Here is a 24,903-nt window from a genome sequence, read left to right as displayed (position 1 = left end):
AGTTCTGCATTCTGCTGCGAATACAAACCCTCAAAAGTGCACGATTAAAAAAGCAATGGGGCAATAGCTAGTTTATCCTCTTATAACCCAAAACTCGGTTGCAGGTGTGTTCTAAGATAAACAAGACAAATTTTAAATGCAAATAATACAATTAAATAAAGAATAAAGCATAAAATTAAAATGCAGGCAACAGCTTGCATGCGAAGATGTTCATAACAAGGCCAAAGGCCAAGAAATAAGATATGTTTTTGAAATTCAATTTTAGACTTTTCCATCACAGCTGATAAATATCAAACAGGAAACAGTCATGATGGGCCGTGCCACAGTCCGAGCCACTCCTGCTCTGAAATAGCACCTGCTTGATTTAGACCAGCACACAAACACACAGAGATCAACTGTATTAAAATAATAAATAGAACAAATCTTGACTTGGCAATGATACTCATATGTTTATATTTTGTTCTTCATCCTCAAAAGTTACATAAGATTACTTTCCATAAAAAGTAACGCTTTACTTTTAAAAGTTACTTTCCCCAACATTGGCCATGCATATGTTTATATATTTAAAATTTGTCATGTTGGCCTATTTGTAAAAGGCAGCTTGCCTAATGAGAGATTTTGTTATAGTTTCCATTCAGCACAACTCTATAAAGGCAGTGAGGATATTATAGGAACATGTTTCCAGGGCAAAACATTTTAATCTGAAACCTTTCACATCGCTGTCCAATTTGTGATAGGAAACACATTACAAGAACCTGTTTACATTTTCATCCACAACTGAAAAAAAATATACAGTATATCACTGATTTCTACAATCATCATTTTGGACTGAGGCCCATGATGCATAGATGATACACTGAGAGAACTTGAATACATTACTATTCATGCACGACCTTCGGCCAGAAGTTGAATTTGTTCCTTAATATCCTGTTAACACTTCAGACAGTGAGGCAAAAAAAGAAGCTGATTATTTTCAGATGGAGCTCATCATGCGTCATTGTAGATGAGATTGGCATATGTTTGCGTGTGAGGGAGAAATAGAGACGCGATTGAAAGAGAGAGAAATAATAACAGAATATTTTCCATCTGTGCATCCTGTTTAGTCCCTTTGAATCACTGATGAAAAGATAAATCGCACCTCTCTTTCCTTCCAATTCTCCTCACTCTTACTCTCCCCTCTCCTTCTTCTCCTTCTTTTCCCATACAGTTCCCATATTAAAGTGCCGATGCCTGATAAGGAGTATTGTGTGGTTCCTCTGCTTCCTCCGCTTACCGGAAGCTTCACTGGCTCCCCATTGACTTTTCCCATCATTCCCCCCCTCATCCCGTTCTTCTCACACAGACCTGCCAGGGCTTGGATGTCCACACAGTTAAAACATTGCAGAGAACAGTTGCATCCTGGGAGTAAAGAATTCCATTAATGTATCATCTTTCACACTAAAATTGAATTCAAGGGGTTCGCACACATTCTTGTGTTTAAAGTCCCCATGAAATGAAAATGGACAATTCTTGTTTTGTTTATGGAATATCGCAGTATCTATTATAAATTATTTATCCATGCACATAATATTTTTTTAAAGGGGTGGTTGATTATGATTTCACTTTCTTAACTTTAGTTAGTATGCAATGTTGCTGTTTGAGCATAAACAACATCTGCAAAGTTGATCGCTCAAAGTTCAAAGCAAAGGGAGATATTTTCTTTTACAAAAATCACTTTTTAAGGACTACAACAAATGGCTGGTAGGGACTACACAAGCTTCCTCCCGGGTTAGTGACATCACAAACCCTAACGTTTACATAAACCCCGCCCCTGGGAACGCGATCATGACAGAATATGCTAATCAATGACTATAAGATAACTACAGATTTACCTAAATTCATCAAATAACCATTTAGAAACGTCCTGTTGTAATCTACATGTTGTCACTTCTTCTTGAGTCTCTCCATCATTGTCTGAATCCAGTTTGAACATAAAAGGCTAAAAGTTTTTGAAATTTTCAGTGCATGTCCATGTCCATGTGAGTGCTCTTGAAGCTCCGCCCTCTGTGCTGGAGCAGCAGCTCATTTGCATTTAAAGGAACAGACACAAAACGGTGCGTTTTTTCTCACCCTCAAAAAGTGACAATTTTAACATGCTATATAAAAATATCTGTGGGGTATTTTGAGCTGAAACCTCACATACACACTCTGGGGACATCAAAGACTTATATTACATCTTGTGAAAAGGGCATTATACCACCCCTTTAATGAATGTGCCTTCAATTGAATAACTTTATTCAAAATAACTTCCCCTCCCTCTTTTCATCTCTTCTCATATGACGTGTTTTGAAAATCCGTTTCATGCCGACTTCAAAAACACAAGATGCAGCGCACCAGAATTCAATTCAATTCACATTTGGAACAGCATAAGAGGCCGTTCACACATATGGTTTTGTACCCCCAAAACCGCTCCATCTAACATGTTTACAGCACAGCACAGATGAACACAAAAACACATTCTTTCAGAACCAGCCCTGAAGGTTAACAAATGTTCGTTTTTTCTTGAAGCCCATCCAGCTTTGGTAAATGTGTTATTTATATCCTGAAGTCACAAAGTCAGTGAAACACACCATGGTTGTTGACCACAAGACTTTGGGGGAACAGCAGCTGTTTTGTGAAGTGAAAAATGATTCGCCACATAAGCAAACAAATCAGTTGATTGTTTCTGCTTTAAGTGAAGAAAAACAAATTGTGTTTTTGATGATCTACTAAAAAGGAAACTTGTTTTGTTCAGAGTGGAGCTGGACATTCCTGGTGACGATAGAGAAGCATTTCCTCAACCTCCCTTGCATGCAAAGAAAAAAAAAAGAAGCAAAATTTCAGGAAATAAGGGAGTGAGTAAGCTGGTTTCCCATCGCTTTGCTATTTCTGTCTCAAAGAGATGTTTTGGAGTGCATCATGTCATTATCCTGAAGCTTTTCCTTTCTCTAATTTAGACGCAGAACAGGAAATGGCACAATGCATCCGCTAAAAAGATGAATTCATGATAGAAACATATGCGACTGGTCAACAGAGTCATTTTGGCAAAGTGTTAGACTGGCCCCAACACACTCCATGAAGTTCAGGCTCAAGTGCTGCAGTGTCAGTGCGTAGCCATGCTTATCTCCACACAGACACACTAATGGCGTCTATTTTTCCAGAAATAATGGCAGAGAAGTTGCATTGTTCTGGTCAAGTGGTACCATGATGAATGGATGTGGAGTTGTTAGAGAAGGAAAAGTCATTAGAAGCAGGATTTGCATGCAAGGCTTAGCAACGTGGCCTACTTTCTCTGACAGAAACTTTCCTCAAATATTTACCCTACTGTTTGAATTCAATAAACAATGACTTATAATTAAAAAAATATTGTTTCAACGGCGTCTGTAAAAGCTCATTTACACATTAAGTAAGTCACATTGATTTGTTAATGTTTCAGGAGTTCAACAGGTTTTCAGTAACCACTTTTGCCACTTGGAAGTGCATGGTTATCACATACAGTATGAAACCATATTGCTCAAAAAGTATGACAGACAGACCATAATTATCAAAAAACCCAAGAGGTCTCCTTGCAGGTTTTGAATTCTCTATTCTCTTAAGATATAAGCAAACACATAAATAGTAACACAAAATATAGTAGTTTGAGCAAGTAAAACAAATGCACTTTGTGCCTTAAGTGCTGCTAGTTCTAAGTTAATCAATCAAGTTAAGACAACTGCATCCTCGAGGTGTTTCATTTGTGAATATTAACTAAAACATGCAAGACAGGAGAAACGGCTAAAAATAATGAAGAGCTCTATGTCTGATTAATATTAATGGTGTGTTAAATAAGTGGAAGCAGAAGACGTCCCAAGTGTGACTGATGTCCTCGTATGGCTGGCTAAAGGCTGATTTATAAACCAGTCAGACTAATGAACACTAAAAGCAACGTTCTGCATCCCATTGATCACTATATCTTTCTGCTTTAAGCTGCAGACCGATCCGTTATGCATCATAACTGAACCGATCCGGAGACTTATACAGCCAGGTTTTTGGAGCAGCTGGAATGAATTCAAAACTACTTTTAATTTACTGTGAACCAACCCTATTTTAACATCATTTATATTTTAGGTCATTTTTGTAAAATATTTTTACATAGTTTTTCTCGATTGCTAAATCACTATAACTGATTCAGTTGGCCCAATTTCCCAAACTATTCACTATTCATTCAAATCAGTTCTCGAAACTAAGACACATTTCTCAAAACTATCGATTTAACCATGCTCTCATTCAGAAAACACAAGTACACAATATAATTAACTCAAGTTATCACAATGCGAACTAAAATAGCATGCATTTATCCATGTGTAAACATTAAGTAGCAAAACTGAATACACACCAATCAGAATCTGAGGATAATATAAACAGGGCCACGGGTGATTATGTGCTTTGGAAAATGAATCCTAGTGGTGGGAAACAAAGGAAGAGAAAGAAAATAAAATGTTCCTGATGAAATACAAAGAAAGTCCATCGGCCTACAGGGTCATCAGTATACGGTTTTGTGTTGCATACTGAGTTCATATTCAATTATTTTGTATTTGTATTTCCATCTACTGTAAGAACTCCTGACTGTAATGAACATAAACTTTCCTTAAAGCTTATTCTTTGAATTTCACTGTATCTGCACCCCTCTATTTATGTTATACACTGCAATTCCTTCCTGTAATTCCTAGACATTGACTTGCAAAATGATTTGTGATTGCCAAAAGGATGTTTTTGTAATAGTGTTTTGAATTGATCTTATTAGTGTTCAATAGGGTAGTGGAGGAGTGGCTGTGTATTTGTACATGTTAGTGTGTAGTTTAGAGATTCTGTTTATATTTGTGAGAAAATGGTGAATTGTTTCATGAATTGTGTTAGCGATCGAGAAAAAATTGTAAAAGAGCATTTTTATTGTTGGTTTGAAAAATCGACAACAATTAATTTAGAATCTGGACTTTAAAAACAAAATATTTAATAATGGAAAATAAAAACTATAAAGTTGTATCAAAATAATACATTAAAATGACATCAATATATTACACTAAACTGCAGGACTACCAGCTTTGGTGTTCAAACTGTAGATTCCTTTATCCCAATAACTGCATAACATCTCGGAGACTGGAGGGGGTCAAAGAGCTGAACCAGCGCAGAATGAGAAACATTCTCCTGTAAGGAAAGAGACAGTTAAGAATGAATTATGACACTCTAAAAATCTACGGAGCCCCTAAAGGGACATGGTGATGGAAATTTTTTTAGATGGGAGGAAACCATGTCCCTTTAGGGGCTCCGTAGAAATCCATTCGTAGATTTCAATATTTATTTATCCAATACTTAAGGTATAAATCTGCATGCATGAGGTTTTTCTCAATATAAAAATAAGGGATCATGCCTTATAATCAATCAGGCTATACTAGTCTCGCTGTATGGTTTTGATTCACTAAAAACAACCGACTTATACGTATTAATTGTTCGGCAGTGAGAATACACTGGTTGTGTTGTATATTTTTGATTTACTAACAAGAATCAGTTCAAAATAATAATTTGTTCAGGAATCAGAATACACTGTTCATGCTGTATATATCTGATTCCCTAAAAAGAACAGACTCATAAGACTCATTCATTTGGGAATCGGACTAATAGGTGGTCATGTTGCATGTTTTTGATTCAATTAAAACAATTGGATCATAAGATCAGATTGTTCATGAATCAAATTATACTGGTTTTCAACCCTGTCTGTGCTTGTATATATCCAGTCAGAGTATATTATTTTAGATGAACCGTCATTTATGTTCAGTTATAAGAATATTGGTAAGTAAAAAGAGTATTTTTTTCAGTTCCAATAATCATCTTAACTGAAGATTGTTTTAATCCAAATTAATCCATATTACAGATTTCTATAATCACTGACCAAAGCACATTAATATTCTTGGCAGAACACCCCGAGTACGATGTTATGAAACGGTTTATACAGGATAAAACCATCCATAGCCCAAATTCTAAAGCGTACCCTGATTTCAATGTCGTCGATGTGAATCCTTATCATGTTACCAAGCCCTTTAATGTCTGACATACACAAATCATAGACCTCTGTAGAAGAACGCACAGATCTAACACAGGAGAGGCTTTACTTGCTTTACATTACATGACTGATAAGAGAACCCTGTAAGATTATGTGGAAATTACTCCCACAGAAACTTGCTTTCACTGTTTTGTGACGATAAACAAAGTGATTTTGTCATGCTCTGAATTTTCAGTCTAACAATCTTCACAGATGGCTGAGTCTGATGCTCCTGACTGTCGTCGCGAGGATGTTTGAGGTTTTATGTTCAAAGCCTGGTGGGCAAGAGGGAAATGGAGGTGTAACTTAAAACCTCTGAACTCCTGTAAGCTAAAATCCTTTAAAACCATTTTTTGACTGTTTTGGAGCTGCTATATGTGGCTAATGTCTGTTTGTGAAAGTTTTGGATTAGGGAAATGTGTGCTGTGGCTCTGAAGTAAAGCCTGAAACAAAAGCCCCACACAGTTCTCCAATTATATGAGGATTACCATCTTAACATGGACAAATAGGGGGTAAATATACAACTGTGGGTAAACTGGACAACTACTATGTTATCTGCCCTGACAATTGTTTTTTTTTACCTGCTCTTTCAAGTAGCAAAGTCGATCCAGGAGGATGAGACCCTCTATACATGGAGCCAAGGTTACTTTCAACTGAGGAAGATGAAAACAGCATGAGGCAGACTGATATAGGGTTAGCAATGAAAAAATAATAGACATACAACTTTCAATGACGCTCACCATGTTAAAAGCAATCATCTCATTCATCCTGGGTGTGTAGCGATCATGATAGCTCTGAATATCGCCGTCAGATAGCTGAGAGAACAAGAGATATGGATTTAATGGTTAATAAATAATATGAAATAAACATTAAATGTATATTTTTAATTTAAATAAAAATATATACATAAATATATAAATACATGTACAGTATAATATTTATATAAAAATATTTATATAATCTTTGCTGTAGTAAGCACATATATACACACAATTCAAGTTTTTTAACTATATAAATACACACAATTTTGTCAAATTAAATGTAATTAAAATCATTTTCTATTTTAAATACATATGTAATATTTTGTTTATATAAAATAAAATATACATGAATATAAATTTGAAAAGATTAATTTAAAAATATAAAATTATAAAAATACAATTTTAAATATTACAAATATAGTTCAAATATAGACAAACATAGTTTTGTCAAATAAAAATGTAACAATTTTCTTTTTTAAATATTTAATTTATACTTTCATTTATAGTTTATTTACAAATATCCAATATATATTATATTTAATGTATTCATATAAACTATAGACTAATAAAAGTGTATATATATATATATATATATACATATATATATATATATATAATTAAAATATTACAATAAGCAAAAATTTAATAATTTAAATAAAACATTTTAAAAACATATGTAATATTTCATTTATATAAAAATATAAGTGAATATATTATATTTAATGTAATTATATAAATTGTAAATACATATACACATGATTTTTTTATTTTTATCAAATATTTAAATAACTTTAAATATATATATATATTTCTCCCCAAAATCAGGTTACACTGATATCGTCTGGGCCTGCTAATGCCTTTTTAATAGTCTCTTGCTCTCTGTACCCATATTTCCCTACTTGTCAAACCTACTTTAGTCTGTTTATCTCATTAGTTTCATTGTGGTGTAATTCAGATGCATGTGGGCAGACTGACACAACATTAAACGTAATATGAGAACAATCGGTTATTACTTTAGTCTCATCCAGATCCAGCTTCCGAAGTGCGCGCCTGACATAGTCCACAAACGAAGAGGCTTTGGAGTACACGTTCCCAACACGTTTCTCACTGCCAATAGGAAATAAAACACTGCATCATATCAAAAATATCAAGCATACAGTTGAATTGATTTCTGAAGTAGTTTAGAGACTGATATTAACGTACATTCAGTAAGTCACATGCAGAGGGTGAACTTTGCACTCCTTGTTGACTTGCACATTACCGTAACCTGATGTTTTGGCTTTGACTCACAGGAGTTTAATAAAAAATTGAAAACAGGGCTTTAGGGTTTGACTCATGAGCATCAGTCACCACTGAATCAGATCTGCTCAGTACAGTCATGATCAAATATCTCGATAAACATATATCAGCCTCCGCAAAAGGAAGGAAGGACCGGAGGGAATCTGGAGCCTCTTTATTCTCTCCTCCAGTTTACTAAAGCTCTCCGGCGACTTAAACAAAGACAGGCGGTTGTTTTCTGTCTAATGAGCAGATGATGTGGTGAGGGTGCTGTCGATGAGATATTTGATCCTGGTGTTTGTGAGGGGAACGGCGTCAGTGAGGGAGCTCAATATTTGTCATCGTGTGCGTTTCACACTGAGAGTGGCTCATCAGGGGGTCCGGGGTGTGTGTTTCGTTTTTATGGAGTGTTTTCAAATCTAGGACAGCAAACCTGTTATGCTATTTCAAAGGTTCCTAATTTAGTTTTGGAGGTGTCCTACAGTGCGTTTACATGCATCCAAGGTCAAAAAACACTTTAACTTTCTCATAATATACACTGCAGCATCACCTCTTTTCTCACTGTGTCTGAAACGTTTGATAAAAGATTCAGTCTCTCTCAACCCTCCTTTTCAAGAACCTACTCTGCTCTGATTGGTCAGACGGCCTAGTCTGTTGTGATTGGTCTATTGGAAGTGCATGCAAGTGGATTTGCTTTCGCAGCACAGAAAACAGCATCTTCTCAACATGTCGACAACACAAACTAAACTCTTCCAATCATCATCTTCAACTACAGTGTTTGAGGGCGGGTCGAAGTAGACGTTGTTCGCCGGCAGCCAATGAAGATCATAGGCTGGCATTATGCAAATTTGTTACAAACCTCTGTAGACTCATTTCAGGCCTGCACTTTCATCTTTAAAAAAACATGCAGACCTTTTACATTCACAAACAGCTACTGTATATAACACTACATGAACAATACTTTCTGAAAAAGCATAATAGGGGCACTTTAAATCATGAAAATTTACTGTGGCAACAGTTCATTTTTTCCAGATGTTTACATGCATCTAAAAGCCTTAAAACAAACAGAGCTATTATTATTAATATCATGCATACCACAGTAACAAAACAAATCTAGTATGCTATAAATATGACATAAAATCAATGGTGGTACATATGATGGATACCTTTTAAAGCAATCGTAGTGATCCTGTAAAATAACATGGAGAACCGCCCGATAAAAAAGCGACTCCATAGGCAGCTGTAACAGTCAAGAAACCCTGTTAACATCAGTCCAAACAATTTTGTTTCATTTCAAAACTGATTTTGCCTGTTTTTACTTATTTATGCAATGCATACTTATGTTTGCTTACTTATTTGTGTTTTTAATCACATCATTTGAAATGTTTGTCCCATTTGTGGCAACTTTAAAAACAGATTGTGTCATATTTTCCATTACAATTATGTCATACAAACAATCAGCCGTGCAGAAGACAGCACAAAGAGATCGTACGTGCTGGCCGCTTCACCTCTGAACTTTCATTCATTTTTAATCGAGAAAAAAATCTAATTAAAATACACAGTGCGTCTAATTAAATCACATAAATATGCAAAGCCGCATATGCTGTACGTTCTGGCATTCAAGCCTGACCAACACATTATGCTCAGCTGTGCAAACAGCTCTGGTTGCAAGAGACTGTCCTCCTTATATGCAAATCTTACAGGGGAATTGGGATTTTTAATTGAAATATTAATATTAATATGATATGACACAATCAAGTACTCACCCCTCCTCCGGCAGACACCCTCTCCAGAGCCTGAGAGGGGGAAAATTAGTTTGTGAAGAGCTCAATATTAGTCAAGCCTGCTGGAAACAAGCTTGAATGTGATAACTAAACACACTGTGACATGATTTTATAGTCGCTTTTTGTTTAATAGCAGATACACTGTGTTCATCTTACAAGAAAAATCACCTGATTATCATAAATACATTTTTTATAACATTTATCTAATAAGCAAAGGATGTGGTTTATGATGCGTGGGCAACGTGAGATGTTTTCGTGACGTGTGAGGCAGACTTACGAGACATGCTGACATCCTGGCATTTCGACCACAGAAACAGGCCTGATCCTTCAGATACTGACTCATGGGGAAACCACACACACCACTGACACACCCTGGCCCACACCAAAAAAAATAAACAGAGATGAAGAATCAAACATCTTTTTTACATAAACTACCGTTCAAAGGTTTGGGGTCTGTAAGATTTTAATTAGCCTTTTGTTCAACAAGGATACCTTAAAATTGATCAAAAAGAGATGTGTATTTCAAATAAATGCTGTTCTATTGAACTTTCTATTTTATCAAAGAATTCTGGAAAAAAAAAATTTCCCACTGATACACTGATAATAAGATTTTTTTCTTGAGCACCAAATCAGCATTAGAATGATTTCTGAAGGATCATGTGACACTGAAGACAGGAGTAATGATGCTGAAAATTCAGCTTTGATCATAGGAATAAATTACCTTTGAAAATATATTTTAAATTGTAATAATTTTTTTAAAATATTGCTGATTTTATGGTATTTTTATAATCAAATATAAACAGACTTAGGGAGCATAAGAGACTTCTTTTAAAAACATTAAAAATCGTACCAACCCCAAACTTTTTAGGGTATGTCAAAACTAAAGCAGATTTCTAAACACTGAACTTTTTGTGGATTAGAACCTGTTGAGCACATGCCATTCAAACGAGACCCATACTGTGGTACGAGGCCTACTCGTGGTGCAGATAAACACTGTTTATTACAGATATCATGCTAATCTAAACCATGCCAAACTGAACAGGATCCAGAGTCCAGCACAGGCCTGAAATATGTGTGTGTGTCTGTGTGTGTGTGTGTACAGGTTTGGCTATACTTGAGGGACAAATGTCCTGAAATATTATGACAACAGACTAGTGAGGATATTTCACTGGTCCTTACTAGTTAAGAGAAGCATACAAATCAGCCAAAACATATAAATACCATTAACCGGATATAAAATCAATTTAAGTCTATGCAATGTCCTCACTAATATAGTGAAACAAACGTGTGTGTGAGTGAAACAGAATGAGCCGTGTATAAAAAAATGGACAGAGAGAAGGACCATGTGCAACACTGACATTAGTGATTTCATAACTTTAACACTTAAAGTCTTAATTCGACCAATCACTGTGAGGCTTTAAACTTAAGGATCTTCAGTTTGAGTTTGTGGGTTCCCCAATAAAACAGGGTTTAAAGCTGATGTGTGTAATTTTTTGGATGAAAATACCAATTTTAGGCGCAGATACAACTGTAAGTAAGCCATTCACAGGTTGACTGCTTAACTAATGACGTTTGTGGACGGGACTTCCTGTTTCCTGCTTCAGTAGGAGACATTGCATGGGCTCTTTTGTATTGAGTAAGCAAATGCAGGGCCTTTGCAGAGATACCATAGAAAAAGTATTAGGCTGTTAATTGTGATCAGGCAAGCAAAACTCAGTGCAAAATCTTTGTAACTCTGTGGGGTGCCGCTAGTGGCACAACAATTACACACTTCGCCTTTAAACGCACAGCATGATGCTGTAATCATGCCAGGTATTTTAGACTAAAAGGCACATTGTGTATTTCCATTGGAACTGCATTTGTTTCACTCCGTACTGTTTCTTCTTCAGAACAAACGCGCTTGTAAAGCGAGCCGCCGAAGCCCTGAAAACTCTGACATCATCATGCTGAAAACGCCACATGTTGTACGGACTCTTCTTGATTTAGTGAGATCAAACAGATTGTGTGTGGAGAGGGAGAGTGTTTGTGATGTCAGTCCAACATCTGAACACACTTCATGTGTTTTAGCTCTGTCCCTGTAGCAATCAAGAGTCTGTGATGTGATCACCAGGCTTTAAAAGACAATGAGACATTATTGTAGTCCTGCTGTGCTTCATAGCATTGGACACTGACTCAATCGACAGTAATTATGTGATCAAAATATCATATTTTGCAGGCACTCAATCATTACTGCAGTGACGAACTAAGAAGAAGTATCTAAGAGAAGGGGAAAGACAGAGAGCGACCGACAGAAACCACATGGTTTCTTCGGACTAGCACCATTTCTTAAAGGGATAGTTCACCTAAAAATGGCAATTCTTAATTTCATCTGCAGAAGATATTTTGAAATCATCAGTGTTTTTTGTCAATACAACAAAAGTCACCATTATATCAATAATAATAACAAGCATTATTATTAAATAATACAATTATTAATGAAAAATTGGATTTATTTAATAAATAAACAACAATTAATTATTCATTGAAAAATAAAATATTTTATAAGTAATAAAGAAAATAATAATAATTATTATTATTTTGTTATAAATGTATTAATCACTGTTTTATATTGAATAATACATTGTTGTTGTTTTACATTATTTGAACCAGAATTGACCCAGGGCTGCAAAAGAATGTCAAATTTAATTAATTATTTAAAAATATTAATACTTAATAATAATATTTATTATTATTATTATTATTATTATATTACGTAATAATTATATTTATAATTAAAAAGAAAAATATATATTAATAATACTAACAAACTTTATTACATAATTAATCAAATAAACAATGAAATTAATCAACTTATTAACTAAATATTGAATTTACTTCATAAATAAAACAACAATTTATTATTTGACTCAGGATTGGCCTAGGGCTGCAAAAGAATGTCAAATTATTTAATAATTATTTTTATTAGGATGGTATATAAATGTATTATGTTATTATTATGATGTTAATTATTATGATGTTACAAGTACATTATAATTATTATATTATTATTAATAATATTAAATTATTGATTTAATAAACAAGCAACAACCACAATAACTCTTTATAAAATTAAATTCCATATAATTGATACATGTTATAATAATAACAATAATAATAAATTATTAGTAGTATTTTTTATTATTATTATTATTATTTTACATTTTTTGACCCAGGATTGGCACAGGGCTGCACATTGCTGGAAAGAACATTATGCAAAGAACTAAAATTACACACATCTTATCTTGTTTGAAGATTTGGGCACCCGGTTTGACAGAGACTGATCTGTTCACGTGTGTGTGGGACAGGAAGTGTTCTTACCCTGTCTGTCCTCATCAAACTCTTCAGAAAGCAGGTGGTAGCAGCAGCCCACACTGCAAACGGCCCGCAGCTCCTGTTTGGCCCCGAACATCCGCAGAGTGCTGGGAGCCAAATCTCCACACGTATGCAGGCCAACCAGAACTGCATCCTGGGTACCGGCCAGAGAAAGAGGGAGAGAGAGAGAGAAAAGGGTAATTTGGTGAAATCAGCACAGACCGTTTGCCATCTCTCATTGATCATAAATAATTTGCTATGGACACATCCAAGTCCCTCTCCATTCTTGAGCTCAATTTCACCTAATTAACATGATTAGGATAATCGCAGGCGTCTCGCTGAGCTGTAATAGCAATGATACAACTTCTGCTCTATAATCAAAGCCCACAGCTGGACAACTATTGCAGCATAGCGTGTCTCTTGTGCTATTATATGAGTTTAGTACACATACATTATTTGATCCTTAGATAATATCATATGAAATGAATTCACAACACATTCACAATGAAAAAAAAAGTTTTATCCTGATCCAAATGCTTTAAAAAGTATGACAAAACACAGCTTCAGCTAGTTTTTTAGGTTACTAAAATACAAATGCAGCTATATAAGACTCAAAAAGACAAATTCTTTATTTAATAATAATAATAATAATAATAGTTTATTTGTTTATAAGTAGTTGTAGTGGTAGTAGCAGTAGTAATAATTACAATTATAATATAGTTACATTGAATTTAAATCTACTAAATCACTTATTTACTTAAAGCATTATTATTTATTATTAATAATAATAACAAAACTTATTTAATAATGAAGGAAATAATTAATTTAATAAATGAACAACAATAATTTATCATTCATTATAAAATAATAAATTTCATAAATAATAATAATAATTATTATTATTAATTAATTAACAAAACAATTGATTTAATACAATTAATTTACAACTGAAAAAAACTATAGATTTAATAAATGTAATAATTGTTTAATGTAATTTTTTTTTTTTTTTTTATTATTATATTTATATATTTTTTTATTATTATTTTTATTTATACATTTTGTTTTATTTTAAAATGAATCATACATTATTATCATTATTATTGTTGTTGATGTTGTTATTTTATATACATTTTTTTAAATTCTCCCTTGGTTGAAACCCCTTTATTAATTCTAAAATCTATTATTATTATTATAGTATAGTGAATTATTAATTATTATTATTACACTATTTTTCTCCCTTGGTGGAAACTAATTAACCTAATAAAATCCTAATAACCCTTAATAATTGTAAAATGTATAATTAATTATTTTACAGTGAATTATAAATAATTATTATTACACTAGTTTTCTCCCCTGGTTCGTTGAAACCGTGTGTGTTCTGACATCCACTCACCTCCAGCTCTGTGATCAGCGTCTTGAGTTCAGTTTCTGCAGTGACGTATGAGGTCAGAGGGGAAAACAGGCTGCTGTCGCTGTCGTTCCTCCTCCCGTCTCGAGCTTTCCTCTCCAGATTGTCCCTCTTCCTCCTCTCTCGTTCCTCCAGGCTCAGCTGGCTGGGGTGGACACGAGGAGAAGCGTCCTCTATGACGTCTAGAGACAGCGTGCTGAGGAAGCTGCTTCCTGCATCCCAATCACTGGGCTCTAATGTGGCGTTATCTGAAGCGGATAAATCACTGGAGACTTGTTTTGATAAATCACTGGTTTCCTCTTGAGCCACAAACCTTCCTTTTTCCTTTGAAATAAAGTTTTTGTTGCCATCACTGTTCTCACAGTTTCTGCTGTGTTGTTTACTCCTATCCTCACTGTCCAAAGCTTGATTCCCACTGGCTCTGTTCGTTTTCTGATAGGCTTTGGAGAACTTCTTCAGTTTCCTGTTCCTCTCCTGAGCTCCATGTGTGTTGGTGCTGGAAGAGTCGATACCGAAAACTTGTAGATTAAACCGCATGGATAGATAGGAGCACAGGTAGCCTTTCCCAGAGCCCACGTCTATCACCTGAGATGAAGAAACTGATGATGAAAAAGATGCAATTCAGAACAAAAAATTTAACTAAACTACATTTTAAATGTTCTTACCTGTTTGACCCGGCAGCATTCAGCCAAACTAGCCACAACCTCAGACATTGCCTGCACCTCATGGGCTTTCTTACAGTTCATAAACTCATCTGGAACAGGAACTTTGCCTGATGACTCTCCTATGGAAATTACAGACCATGCATGATATATAACCTTGTAATAACCTGAATGTGACGTGCATAATGATCACAATAAAGATCCAGAGTGGAATTTAAATGTGCTTTTCAGTGCTTCTGATCTGACTGCAGTTACCCGCTATAGAGTCTCCATATATCAGTGTCAGATTCTCCATCAGCTCTTCCAGCTGCATACAGACCCCCAGACCCGGGAAACTGTGGGCTTTCGCTGCCCTCAGCAGGGCTGATATGTCCACCAGCTTCTTTGAGGCATTACAGAAACCAAAGGTGATGTTTTCCTTTTCTAAAAGCAAAAACACTATTACTATGAAATACAGCTGATTAAATAGAGTAGAGTCCAATGCACTTTAGTTCAATACATATAAAATATATATTGTATCATACAAATACAACGTACTGGTAGGCTATATCAAGTTAATAATTTTAAATATTGATCAAATTAAATGATACTGCCGCAGACCATTTTGTCATTTTACTCCACAAAATAATGTATGTGTTCTGAGTAAATGTTAAAGAAACTTATATTAAAACATATATTAGTCATTATAATTCTGAGCAGTTTCTTATGTTGAATAGTGTCATAATTAAACCACAGCTTCTTTTTACTTAAAAAAATTATTGCATTATAATATATATATATATATATATATATATATATAATGTATATTTTGCATAACAATAAAACGATTTTTCTTTTTCCAGATTGAGTCCTTCTTACCTTCTACCGCCCCCGTGCGGTCATTAGTGGAACTGATAGAATGCAACACTTCTTCTGGACTCACACACATGAACGTGCTCCAAACATCACGCGTGTAGAAGTCCACTGTGTGCGCATTCGAGATGCTTAGCGATATGGAGAGAAAGCGCTTTACTTCATCTATTTTCCTTTTTAAAGTTTTAATAGGCAGGTCATTAAATGCCATTATTCACGGACCGAGAACAGTGAGAATTTCATGAGAGCTGCAGCTGTTGACACATTTTCTGTATTTAAGACATAAGTAGTCAAATAAGGAGATGATTCCTCTGAGCGACCAAATGTGCGGCCATGTTGGGTGTACTAGTCAGCGTTTTGTTCTATGAGCGAATAGAACATATTGCCCTCACACAAATGGCGCTTATTTGATTAGTAATGCCTTGCGACTATACGTACGTCATTATTGTGCGTCTCTACACGAGAAACATCCGTGTTGTCCACATACTAGCGTCAAACATGGCACCGTTAAAACAAAACTCAAAAAGTCAAGGTCCGTTTAGAGGAAAACACTTCAATAACAAATTTTCACATGGTGGTTTATCACATAGCGCCAAAAGAAAAAGAAAATGGGTTCCGGAGAACAAACTTTTTGATGGTAGTTTAAAAGAGGGTGAGTAGTTGTTTTTAAATCCATCAACGTAAAAACTGAACATTTAAGTAAATGTATATAAAAATATATTTAATTTTTGAATAAACTGCAATAATGTATATTTGAATAACGTAATAGATCTGTAATAATCCTAAAGGACTAAAATGTGAATGTATTCTGTTTTAATCTCATCTCTGTCATGCTTCATCAGGTCAGGGGTTTGCCTTCAAAAGGAAGGAGAAAGTAAGGCATGAATACAACAAACTTCTTCGAAAGGAGAGGAAGAAAAATCAAGCATCAAAAGTTCAGTTAGAGGAGAAATATCCCGAGCATCTGAGACATCTGTACCTGGCTGAAAAAGAACGACTAGATGAAGAAGAACAGGAGAAAAAGAAGAAAAGATGTGAAGGAAGAGCACTGGATAAAGAGACAGAGTCAGATGATGAACTAAACATGGGGTCGGATTCTTTAGATTCTCCTGAGAAACACGTCTTAAACACAACGACTGACCAAACTATCGACCCTGATCCTGATTCATCTAATAAACCAGCACAGTCTGACAGGTACAGTAACAGATAGTGTATATATATATATATATATATATATATATATATATATATATATATATATATATGTATATGTATGTGTGTGTGTGTATTATATTCAAATAATAGTCCATTTGCATCAGCAAAGCCACATTCCTGATTTGTGTCATCAGCTCCCACAAGGCCCTGTTCATCCAAAGGAAGCATAAAATGTCTTCGTATCAAAAGACAAAGCAAGAATATGAGAGGATGAAGGAGGAACGTGCAAAAAAAAGAGAGGTGAGGCAATAGAAACTGGCCAATATAACATTATTACAAATGTATACCAGGCTTGTGCAAAATTCAGAATTTCAGAATTGGCCTCCATTCAATTCATGAATTGGAATTTGAATTGAATTTACTCCGCCTCACAGGACGTTGAGTTGAATTTGAATTGGAATGACAGGAAGTGGAATTGAATTAAATTCATGGCAATTCGAAGAAATTCCACACAGTCACACAACAGAAAGAATGTGTTGAGTCTCACATGCATTCAGTGTTAGGAAGATTACTTTGGAAATGTTATTGCTTACTGTTATTAGTTACCCATTATAAATGTGTTTTGGATAACTTTATTTGGATAACTTTATCAATGCAAAGCAATTTCGTTTTAAGTTGATTAGTAACTAATTGAATAATTTACCTCAGTAATACAACTAAATACAATTACATTAATTTTGTAATTTAATAACAGAAATTTCATTTCACGTAACTATTTACTCCTCAACCTTGCATACATTTTGCTCTAAAATAGATATTGATCAAATTCTTGAAATAAATTACCCCCTCAGTGTTGTTTAATTAGTTTTGTTCCAATGTAATTTTCATTTCAAAGTAATCACACAAACACAAAGTTGTTGTAAATGCAGTTATCATTTATTCCAATGCAAAAAATTACTGAGCAACACTGTTGCATCTAATTCTCAATAGCTCCTCAAATGTTTTTTCATTGAGTCTGCACCGTTCTGGTCTGAATATCTTTCCTGCAACACTAAAGATTCTCTCAACAGGTGCAGAGTGAAGTTGTAAGGGACTTCTGATACTTAAAAAGTCCAGTGTTGCCCATCAAATTGTGCTTTCAAACAAATGTCCACCTCAAATTGTTTAGCAACCATTTTAAATACTTGGTTAAAGTAAAGCATTCTGGGAAATGGAGTCATGTTCCATCATGTTCCACAAATTTACAATTACAATAAATCAAACTTAATTATGTGTTCTGTGACTAGAGCTTTTAACATTCATTGCTGGGGGAAAACATTTCATTTTAATGTAATCTGTACAAGTAGTTCAAACTAATATCATTTATAATGCAATCATATCTGACATATACTGTAAAGCTTCATTGTTAAACACTTTACTTAAAATATGTATATGAATTTCTTTGAATTTTTACAAATTCGAATTGTAATTCTAGATCCTGTTTTTGACATCAATTCAAATTCAATTCAAATTCAAGAATTAAATTGGAATTAAGGAGTCATTCTCAATTTAATTCTGAATTGTGCACAAGCCTGATGTATACTCAGTGCTAGAGTCTACAAATGCAGTCCTTTTAAGGTCTATCAGTATGGTGGAATTGTTGTACAGTTTTTCACTTCCTAATGAATTTCCTATTTGATGTTATTAAGATAGATCCATTATGTCATGCACATATACACATTTTCACCAGCCTTACATTCTTGGGAAAATGATTGACACATGTATTATTACGTTTGTTTTATTATGTGTGTCTCTGTAGGAATTCTTGAAAGACAAATCTCAGCGTGAGGAGGCTCTGAAGAAATACAAGGAAAAGAAAATAGCAACATATCAGCTGTTGAAGAGAAAAACCAAGAAGGGTCAGCCCAACCTCAACCTGCAGATGGAGCTATTGCTGCAAAAGATTCAAGCGCAGCGCAAATAACTCACATCAGACTTAAAAACTGTTTCAACTTGTTTAAAGCATTTTACATTTACATCATTTTTTGTGTAAAGTAAAAATGCACCATCACACAATAAAATGTGCAGTTTGGCTGAGTTTCTTTTTTACATAATGTGTATAACTGTGTTTTTACAGTAATCATTTTTTTAATAAAAGGTTAAATTATGCTCCACTTAAGTTAATTCAAGCTGAGAGCACACAAGAAATACTATTACTAAATACTATGGCAGTAAATTTATGGAAAAATGTGATTCCTAATAATAATCTATTAAGTGGTAAATCCATTTTATCATTATATTTAGGTTGATTTCATCATCTTTAAATGTTTATAGTGTTTTGCATCATTTCTTCGAACTGCTTTTTAAATATATCTATATATATATATATATAATTTGTGACAAACGTAATGAATAAGTGGTATATTTTGTTTATTAGGCAAAATATTGATATCAAAATAATAGGCAAAATATTAAAATACAAATACTACAAAATTTGTTGCAATGCATGTAACCTGTTATAGAAAAATATTTCAGATAGCAAAAACATGAATCTTTAACAGCAGTTTAAGAAACCCCCATATCTCCAGGAACTGTAATATGATTTGATGAAGAGGCAGTGGGTGTGGTCAGTGAGTCATATGGCTCCTCCCTCTTTATTTGACTCCTCCTCCACATCATCATAGTCTGTTTTTAAAAACAAAAGCAAACTCATATTTTCATTGTAATATTTACATCAAGATGTAGTTTAAATGAGAAACATAACAAATAAAAATTAAATATGCTATAGAAATGTCCAATAACCTACCCAACAGGTTCCTCTCATCTTCACTGCTGTTCTTCACATCATCATACTCCTCCTGATCTCCCTCTGATTCATATGTGAAATAAAAACCTCACATTGTAGTTTGTAAATCAGCTTGTGTCATTAATGATGTTATTGATCTCTTTCACCTCATGAATGTCTGAGATTATTAGATTTACTCCTGATAAAGTCGTGATGATTCATTAATGGTAGAAATGTTCAATATTAGTGGGTGAAGGTGATCATGAAATGCAGTTCTGTGTGACTCACCTTTTACATCTCGAAAGATCTGTCCATTAATGATGACATCATCATAATGCTCTGGTGTGTCCACTACACATGAACATATAGACAGAACAAACATTGCATTATATCTTACAATGTAATGGGATTAATACATAATATCAGAAATCACTATAAAAGGATTATGGAAAATACACCAATAACAATAAAAAGTAAACACCATTTTTGATAGAGTTCTGTCCACTTGTCATTACATCATCATAGCGCTCAGGTGTGTATTTTGTAAATTTAACATGAGACAATATATTATGTATAATGTATAATATATTTTAAATATTTCTATTATATTCCTATTATAGAATAACGAACGACACCTGTCTCACGATCTGGTTTCAGTCCATCAGTGATGACATCATCATAGTATCCCGGTGTGATTTCCTTCATCATCTCTTCTGCATCAAAACATGTATAATTTGGGCATTTTTTAATATTTTGGGAAACAAAACAAATGTACGAGACCACCTCAATGACGTATGCAGTCTGATTGGGACACAGCCTCTGATTGGGACACAGCCTCTGATTGGGACACAGCCTCTGATTGGGACACAGCGGGATCACTGACCTTTCAGGACACTGCCATTGGTGACATCGTCATAATATGCAGTCTTGAACTCTTTTTCTAATAAGATAAAAGTTTTAGTATTGTGAACAGTTGAATTAGTGTTAAAATGTGTAAATTAAATTTTTTATATATTTGTAAATCAAATTATTGATTCATCTCTACTTCAGCTCTCTAACCTGAGAGAAGCTCATCAGCATCTTCATACCCAGAATGCAGTTCTTCAGAGACGAGACTTCCTGTTAAAGGACAGCAGAACAGTCAGAAACATATTCATAATTCCATACAGACTGAATCCTCATTTCTCCTTTGGATCATAAAGCATTGTGTTACTTACAACACAAATATTAATTACTTACATTTTAAAAGCATTAGAGGCAGAAAATCCTAAGTTTTAGGCCTATTAGCAAAACACACATGTATCCTCACATGAACCCTTTCCTCACTGCCTTCCAGAAATACACACAGGAAGAGACAAACACACACATCTGCACCTAGACTTGCAAACATATGAACCCCTCCTTATTACCATCAAAATACACACAGGAAGACACACACATACACACACACACACACACACACATAAACATGCACTTGCAGCTCTGTGGTTTTCTGTGAGGAATTCTCTGGTTTAAAGCCGGAGGTTTAACAGGACTAATAATAGATGAACATCAAGTGTCTGACAGACTCTCTTATTAATCATATTAAATAAGATTCACGGCTCATGTCTCACCTCTCTGAGTGAAGTGATTGTGTCTGTGATGAATCTCCTCATAAACGGCCTCAGTCGTCGTCTTGTGTCTCCTCTTAGAGAGAGCTGTGAGTGTAGACAGACAAACCTGCTGTCAGTTCACAACACATGACTGATCACACACTGAATAACACACAATATGACAGTCTCTGGATCTCTCCTACCTCTCCTCATCACTCTGTTCTGCTGAATCAGTATAAGCAGTGGCACTAAGAGCAGTAAGAGCAAAACTCCCAGTACAACCAGCACAGAGAGAGACACTGGAGGAGTTTGTGGAGGAGTGACTGATGTTGAGCGCACTGTCTGAGAAACTGGAGGAGAAGCTGATGCTGTTGTGGCAGGAGTAGTGGACACTGACAAATCTGGCAAAACACACACAAACACATTCAAATTCATGCAAATACACAGATATTATTCACTCTAAAATGATGTGAAAATGACTAATATTGCTCAGTGTTTTGCTCTGACCTGCACAGGTGAGTCCAGCGTGCTCTTTGTGGGAGCAGTCAGTGTGGTTCTTCAGGGAGAGAGGACAGTCCCACAGGTGAATCTCATTCCCTCTGCACTCGACTCTGTTCAGCCACACAACACCTTCACCAGCACCAAAGACTGAATTCCCATCAGCCCTCAGTGCTGCTCCACAATCCAGCTGCCTGCAGACCACCTGAGCATCGCTGATGTCCCACAGATCAGCACAGACTGAACCCCACACAGCGTTATGATACACCTCCAGCCTCCCAGAGCACCGGCCCAAACCTCCCCTCAGTCTGAGAGGAACATGATCTAAATCACACACAGAAACATCACTGACCAGCTTCAGGACACCATTCACAACAAAACACATGGAAGCTTAAGTAAGACGGCTTTAAATGTATGATTCGTGGATTACATTTATGAATTTGATTATGTTTTTTAAATGCAAATCAATTCTTGTTTAAATGCACATTTTAATGGAAAACAGTCTTAAATTAAAAATCTTACTTGAACACCGTCTCTGGTGAGGAGATGGAGAGGTAGAACATGTCAGACGACTGAGAGGAGACTCAGGATTCTCCTCCTCTGAGATTAAATATTAAGAGAACTGAACATTAGGACACAAAAATCATAACTTCTCTCAGTGAAACATATCAACGTAATTTAAGCCTCATAAATCATTTTATGCTCTGTCCATCAAATTAGTTTAGTGTTTCAGAAACAGTTTACTCTCCACATTATATACAAACATTGTGTTTAAAGAAACATAACTACTGAGATCATCTTACATTATTTAAACATAATCTCACTTGAGCAGGTGATTTTGGCCACTTCATCTCTATTACAGTCATTCTGTCCCCAGGGTGAAGATGGACACTGCCACAGATTTGAATCATGTGGTCGACATTTCACTTTATCCAGCCAGTTACGAGCTGATTCCAGTCTTGGTGTAGAATCAGACAAAACACCAGATCTTCCACAGTTCAGCTCTTGACAGATCAGACTCACTGTGTCTCTGTCCATCTGGTTGTAACACACATTACCCCAGGATCCATTGTAGAAAACCTCCACATTCCCTTCACAGCCCTCAGTTAACCTGATCTCTTTAAACTCTAGATGGAAAAGGATGTGCATTAAAAATATTGGAGTTTAAGTTGTGCTAAACCTAAAATATCACCAAAATAACTGGTTAATACAAGGCTAATGCACACTGTTAGCACACTGTTAGCATCTGAAAAAGATACTTAATTATATTTTTATAATATATTTTGAATATTATGTATTACTTGATTCTGCTTGGTCAATAAAAAATATTTAAAAAGTAGTGGCATCCATGGCAGCACTGTCTAATGGTCTTTGTTGCAAAATATGATCCATCCACTCCTGATTATCCTGGTGTTCATTTTGCAAAAATTACCAGCTGCACATTATCCCTTTAAACATTTGAAATTATATATTTTAAAATAGATCACATTACGTTACTGTTCACCTGAGCACACGACTCCTACATCCTCCTTGTGTTGACAGTCATGTTTCCCCCAGCCTGGAGAAGAGCAGTTCCACAGGGACGTCTCATTCCCCTCACACTCCACCTCATCCAGCCATATGGGTCCAGAACCAGGACCAAACCAGGCTGGTACCTGCTGGTTACTGAGGGCCACTCCACACTGCAGCTGTCTGCACACCACATGGGCATCTTTAATATCCCAGGAGTCATCACACACTGTCCCCCATGAGCCGCTGTGAAAAACCTCCAGCCTCCCTGCACAGTCTCCCCCAGAACCCACCAGCCTGATGGACCCGCGACCTGATATTCAGAGAGAAACAGTGCTTGTACATGAACATTATTTATCATTAACAACTGAAGAATCTGCCCAGATGTTGATTTTCTCACCAAAGTGTTTGATTGACAGCTGTTGTGTGGAGCTGCAGTTGAGAGTTTGTGGAGAGCTGCAGTTCCTCATATGAGCTTCACTCCCTGGAGAGTATTTATTTGTAATTCAGTATTTATCTAAAAACACTACATTTTAATCTGAAACCAATTACTTTATCACGGTGTGAATTTGCTCACCAGAGCAGACGACTCCAACATCTCGTCTATGAGAACATTCAGCTCGACTCCATGAAGAGACGGAACATTCTGAGAGTTTTCTTTCATTCCCGACACAATCAAACACATCAGCCCAGATTTCACCACTTCCCTCTCCAAACCAGTCTGATCCCACAACAGACACAGCAATCCCACAATTCAGCTGTCTACAGAGGACACTGGCAGCTCTCATATCCCAGCATGCATCACACACTGTGCCCCATTTACTGAAGTACTGACGCTCAACTCGACCAGAACAAGAGTCTGAGCTGTTGACCAGTCTGAGGTCAGTGTAACCTGGACAAAGAACAGAGAGTTTACTGAAACTGATCAAACCAAGAAGAAACCAATCAAATAATTAAGTTTTAGTTAACAATTTGATTTCTCTATTGAAAGGCTGAACATTGACATTTTACCAGAACATATCAGTCCTACGTCGTTGTCATGGGTGCAGCTTATATTCTGTGAGGTTGATGATGGACAGTGTTGAATGTGTGATTCATCTCCTCTGCACTGAATCTCTTTTGATCCAATCTGACCCTTTCCTTTTCCAAAAGCATCTTCTCCCAGCACCTGTACAGGAGCCCCACAGTCCAGCTC

The 24,903-nt window shown here is 35.4% G+C and overlaps 3 protein-coding genes across 4 annotated transcripts; 1 reads left to right on the top strand and 2 right to left on the bottom strand.

Moving 5' to 3' along the window:
* Nucleotides 1-4,928: 4,928 nt before the first annotated feature.
* Nucleotides 4,929-16,590, bottom strand: LOC307157506 (putative methyltransferase-like protein 25). 2 transcript variants are annotated; one of them, XM_079869425.1, is made up of 12 exons: nucleotides 16,197-16,590; nucleotides 15,594-15,761; nucleotides 15,342-15,460; nucleotides 14,662-15,261; nucleotides 13,275-13,422; nucleotides 10,195-10,289; nucleotides 9,900-9,929; nucleotides 9,300-9,373; nucleotides 7,869-7,962; nucleotides 6,835-6,909; nucleotides 6,676-6,747; nucleotides 4,932-5,202 (listed from the first exon to the last, which is right to left on the bottom strand). In XM_079869425.1, exons 1-12 carry the CDS (start codon nucleotides 16,399-16,401, stop codon nucleotides 5,107-5,109), a joined length of 1,776 nt encoding a protein of 591 aa, XP_079725551.1. In that variant the 5' UTR covers nucleotides 16,402-16,590; the 3' UTR covers nucleotides 4,932-5,106. The 2 variants fall into 2 exon arrangements, with proteins under 2 accessions (XP_079725550.1, XP_079725551.1); XM_079869424.1 differs by having other exon boundaries at nucleotides 4,929-5,202; nucleotides 6,676-6,909.
* Nucleotides 16,591-16,633: 43 nt separating this feature from the next.
* LOC307157507 (thyroid transcription factor 1-associated protein 26 homolog) lies at nucleotides 16,634-20,087 on the top strand. Its single transcript, XM_079869426.1, has 4 exons — nucleotides 16,634-16,842; nucleotides 17,033-17,384; nucleotides 17,540-17,645; nucleotides 19,144-20,087. The coding sequence occupies exons 1-4, from the start codon at nucleotides 16,689-16,691 to the stop codon at nucleotides 19,306-19,308; spliced, it is 777 nt and encodes a 258-aa protein (XP_079725552.1). The 5' UTR covers nucleotides 16,634-16,688; the 3' UTR covers nucleotides 19,309-20,087.
* On the bottom strand, nucleotides 19,931-24,594 carry LOC307157505 (scavenger receptor cysteine-rich type 1 protein M130-like). The gene is made up of 14 exons (XM_079869423.1): nucleotides 24,286-24,594; nucleotides 24,109-24,192; nucleotides 23,704-24,021; nucleotides 23,024-23,326; nucleotides 22,722-22,799; nucleotides 22,209-22,523; nucleotides 21,905-22,102; nucleotides 21,723-21,806; nucleotides 21,169-21,228; nucleotides 20,993-21,049; nucleotides 20,745-20,822; nucleotides 20,398-20,460; nucleotides 20,131-20,193; nucleotides 19,931-20,009 (listed from the first exon to the last, which is right to left on the bottom strand). The coding sequence occupies exons 1-14, from the start codon at nucleotides 24,494-24,496 to the stop codon at nucleotides 19,960-19,962; spliced, it is 1,962 nt and encodes a 653-aa protein (XP_079725549.1). The 5' UTR covers nucleotides 24,497-24,594; the 3' UTR covers nucleotides 19,931-19,959.
* Nucleotides 24,595-24,903: the final 309 nt, after the last annotated feature.

This window comes from Squalius cephalus (genome assembly GCF_949319135.1).
Source record: "Squalius cephalus genome assembly, chromosome: 4".
NCBI lineage: Eukaryota > Metazoa > Chordata > Actinopteri > Cypriniformes > Leuciscidae > Squalius > Squalius cephalus.
Note: the sequence above shows the minus strand (reverse complement) of the source record. Positions and strands in the feature narration are given on the sequence as shown.

What these genes read in the sequence shown, in the direction of transcription:
- LOC307157506 (XM_079869424.1), bottom strand. Translation starts at nt 16,401, where the DNA reads ATGGCATTTAATGACCTGCCTATTAAAACTTTAAAAAGGAAAATAGAT. An exon ending in AATGCTGCCGGGTCAAACAG is followed by an intron (nt 15,262 to 15,341) that starts GTAAGAACATTT and finishes TCTTCATCTCAG; the next exon opens with GTGATAGACGTGGGCTCTGG. An exon ending in CACTACGATTGCTTTAAAAG is followed by an intron (nt 7,963 to 9,299) that starts GTATCCATCATA and finishes TCCTATTGGCAG; the next exon opens with TGAGAAACGTGTTGGGAACG.
- LOC307157507 (XM_079869426.1), top strand. Translation starts at nt 16,689, where the DNA reads ATGGCACCGTTAAAACAAAACTCAAAAAGTCAAGGTCCGTTTAGAGGA. An exon ending in AAACCAGCACAGTCTGACAG is followed by an intron (nt 17,385 to 17,539) that starts GTACAGTAACAG and finishes TTGTGTCATCAG; the next exon opens with CTCCCACAAGGCCCTGTTCA. An exon ending in AACGTGCAAAAAAAAGAGAG is followed by an intron (nt 17,646 to 19,143) that starts GTGAGGCAATAG and finishes GTGTCTCTGTAG; the next exon opens with GAATTCTTGAAAGACAAATC.
- LOC307157505 (XM_079869423.1), bottom strand. Translation starts at nt 24,496, where the DNA reads ATGAGAGCTGCCAGTGTCCTCTGTAGACAGCTGAATTGTGGGATTGCT. An exon ending in GGCCAAAATCACCTGCTCAA is followed by an intron (nt 22,800 to 23,023) that starts GTGAGATTATGT and finishes ATTTAATCTCAG; the next exon opens with AGGAGGAGAATCCTGAGTCT. An exon ending in TGCTGATGAGCTTCTCTCAG is followed by an intron (nt 21,050 to 21,168) that starts GTTAGAGAGCTG and finishes TTATCTTATTAG; the next exon opens with AAAAAGAGTTCAAGACTGCA.